Below are 2,500 nucleotides of genomic sequence, written 5' to 3' on the forward strand. Positions count from 1 at the left end.
ATGGAAGAGCCGGAGGAGAGAAAAGAAGATGGAAGAGCCGGAGGAGAGAAAAGAAGATGGAAGAGCCGGAGGAGAGAAAAGAAGATGGAAGAGCCGGAGGAGAGAAAAGAAGATGGAAGAGCCGGAGGAGAGAAAAGAAGATGGAAGAGCCGGAGGAGAGAAAAGAAGATGGAAGAGCCGGAGGAGAGAAAAGAAGATGGAAGAGGAGGAGAGAGAAAAGATGGAAGAGGAGGAGAGAGAAAAGAAGATGGAAGAGGAGGAGAGAGAAAAGAAGATGGAAGAGGAGGAGAGAGAAAAGAAGATGGAAGAGGAGGAGAGAGAAAAGAAGATGGAAGAGGAGGAGAGAGAAAAGAAGATGGAAGAGGAGGAGAGAGAAAAGAAGATGGAAGAGGAGGAGAGAGAAAAGAAGATGGAAGAAGAGGAGAGAGAAAAGAAGATGGAAGAAGAGGAGGTAGAAAAGATGGAAGAGGAGGAGGTTGAAAAGAAGATGGATGAGGAAAAGGTTGTTAAGGAGGAGGATAGGAGAAAGATAAAGGGAAAATACCATGACCATCACCTTAGATTTTCAAAGAGCAGGAGTTACTCACCGTGCGATGGACTTCAGCGCCAATACGGATTTCACGGTACATCTCTTCGAAGGAGGTCTCAAGGGCCTTCTTCTCATCCGAGTTCATGCGGTTAATGGCACTGCGGTCATCTTTGTTGATCTTGTATTCACAGATCTCACCAATGGGGAGGTTGCCTGTAAATCGGTAATGGGAAGAGCCATGAGGAATCTTCTCCATGTGAGTATATGTATGTATGTATGTATGTATGTGTGTATGTATGTGTATGTATGTATGTGTGTATATATGTATGTATGTATGTATGTGTATGTATGTATGTGTATGTATGTATGTATGTATGTATGCATGTATGCATGTATGTATGCATGCATGTATGTATGCATGCATGTATGTATGCATGCATGTATGCATGAATGTAAGTATGTATGCATGTATACATATATGTATGCATGTATGTATGCATGTATGCATGCATGCATGTATATATGTATGCATATATGTATGTATGCATGTATGTATGTATGCATATATGTATGTATGTATGCATGCATGTATATATGCATGCATGTATATATGCATGCATGTATGTATGTATGCATGTATGTATGTATGCATGTATGCATGCATGTATGTATGCATGTATGTATGCATGCATGTATGTATACATGTATGTATGTATGCATGTATGTATGTATGTATGTATGTATGTATGCATGTATGTGTACGTGTGTACATGTGTGTGTGAGTGTGTGTGCGTGTGTGTGTGTACGCACACGTGTGCAAGTGAATGGGTGAGTGAGTGAGTGAGTGAGTGAGTGAGTGAGTGAGTGAGTGAGTGAGTGAGTGTGAATTAATGAATTAATGAGTGGGTGAGTGAGTAAGTCTGTGAGTGAGAGTGAGTAAGTCTGTGAGTGAGAGTGAGTAATTCAGTAAGTGAGAGTGAGTGAGTAATTCAGTGAGTGAGAGTGAGTGAGTAAGTCAGTGAGTCAGTGAGTGAGAGTGAGTGAGTAAGTCAGTGAGTGAGAGTGAGTGAGTAAGTCAGTGAGTGAGAGTGAGTGAGTAAGTCAGTGAGTGAGAGTGAGTGAGTAAGTCAGTGAGTGAGAGTGAGTAAGTCAGTGAGTGAGAGTAAGTCAGTGAGTGAGAGTAAGTCAGTGAGTGAGAGTGAGTGAGTAAGTCAGTGAATGAGAGTGAGTGAGTAAGTCAGTGAATGAGTGAGTGAGTAAGTCAGTGAATGAGAGTGAGTGTTAGTAAGTCAGTGAGTGAGAGTGAGTAAGTCAGTGAGTGAGAGTGAGTAAGTCAGTGAGTGAGTGAGAGTGAGTAAGTCAGTGAGTGAGAGTGAGTGAGTAAGTCAGTGAGTGAGAGTGAGTGAGTAAGTCAGTGAGTGAGAGTGAGTGAGTAAGTCAGTGAGTGAGAGTGAGTGAGTAAGTCAGTGAGAGAGCGAGTGAGTGTAAGTCAGTCAGTGAATGAGAGTGAGTAAGTCAAGTCAGTCAGTCAGTCAGTTTATATGTGAGTCTACTTATACATATACATATACAAAATAATACATATGCATATACAAAAAAATCTTAAATATAATGATATGCCCAACTTACCATCAGGATAAAGATCCACAATAGGAACAGTTGGAGGGTCAGTTTGTACTTTAGGGCCCTCTTCTTTGGCTACTGGCTCCTCTTCTTCCATCTCCACTTCTTGCCCTGGTGCCTTCTTCTTCTTCTTGTTTTTATTCTTCTTATTTTTTGCAGATGCTTCCTCCTCTTCTGAAAAGGAATGAATAAAATGTTAAAATTCTACAACATCCAGTGTCTACATATGCTTTGTACCTGTTTATCACATGGCCTACTGGTTACACTTTCAAAGCCGACTTGCGTCCACAATACAATACACCAGGACATAACATGACTCCTCTTCTAAATCAGATACTTATTGCCAAG

General features: G+C 41.2%; 1 protein-coding gene across 4 annotated transcripts in view; it reads right to left on the bottom strand.

The window, feature by feature from the left end:
• The window catches only part of und (methionyl aminopeptidase und), a 29,743-nt gene that overhangs the window by 12,022 nt on the left and 15,221 nt on the right, over positions 1 to 2,500 (bottom strand). For 3 of the 4 annotated variants that reach the window (XM_070134149.1, XM_070134150.1, XM_070134151.1), the window contains exons 8-9: positions 2,159 to 2,326; positions 588 to 742 (exon numbers count right to left, since the gene is read on the bottom strand). In XM_070134149.1, coding sequence (XP_069990250.1) covers positions 588 to 742; positions 2,159 to 2,326 — 323 coding nt within the window. The remainder of the gene's footprint in view (positions 1 to 587; positions 743 to 2,158; positions 2,327 to 2,500) is intronic. The other variant, XM_070134153.1, reaches the window with a different exon arrangement.

The sequence above is a fragment of the Penaeus vannamei genome, chromosome 19 (assembly GCF_042767895.1).
Source record: "Penaeus vannamei isolate JL-2024 chromosome 19, ASM4276789v1, whole genome shotgun sequence".
Lineage (NCBI taxonomy): Eukaryota > Metazoa > Arthropoda > Malacostraca > Decapoda > Penaeidae > Penaeus > Penaeus vannamei.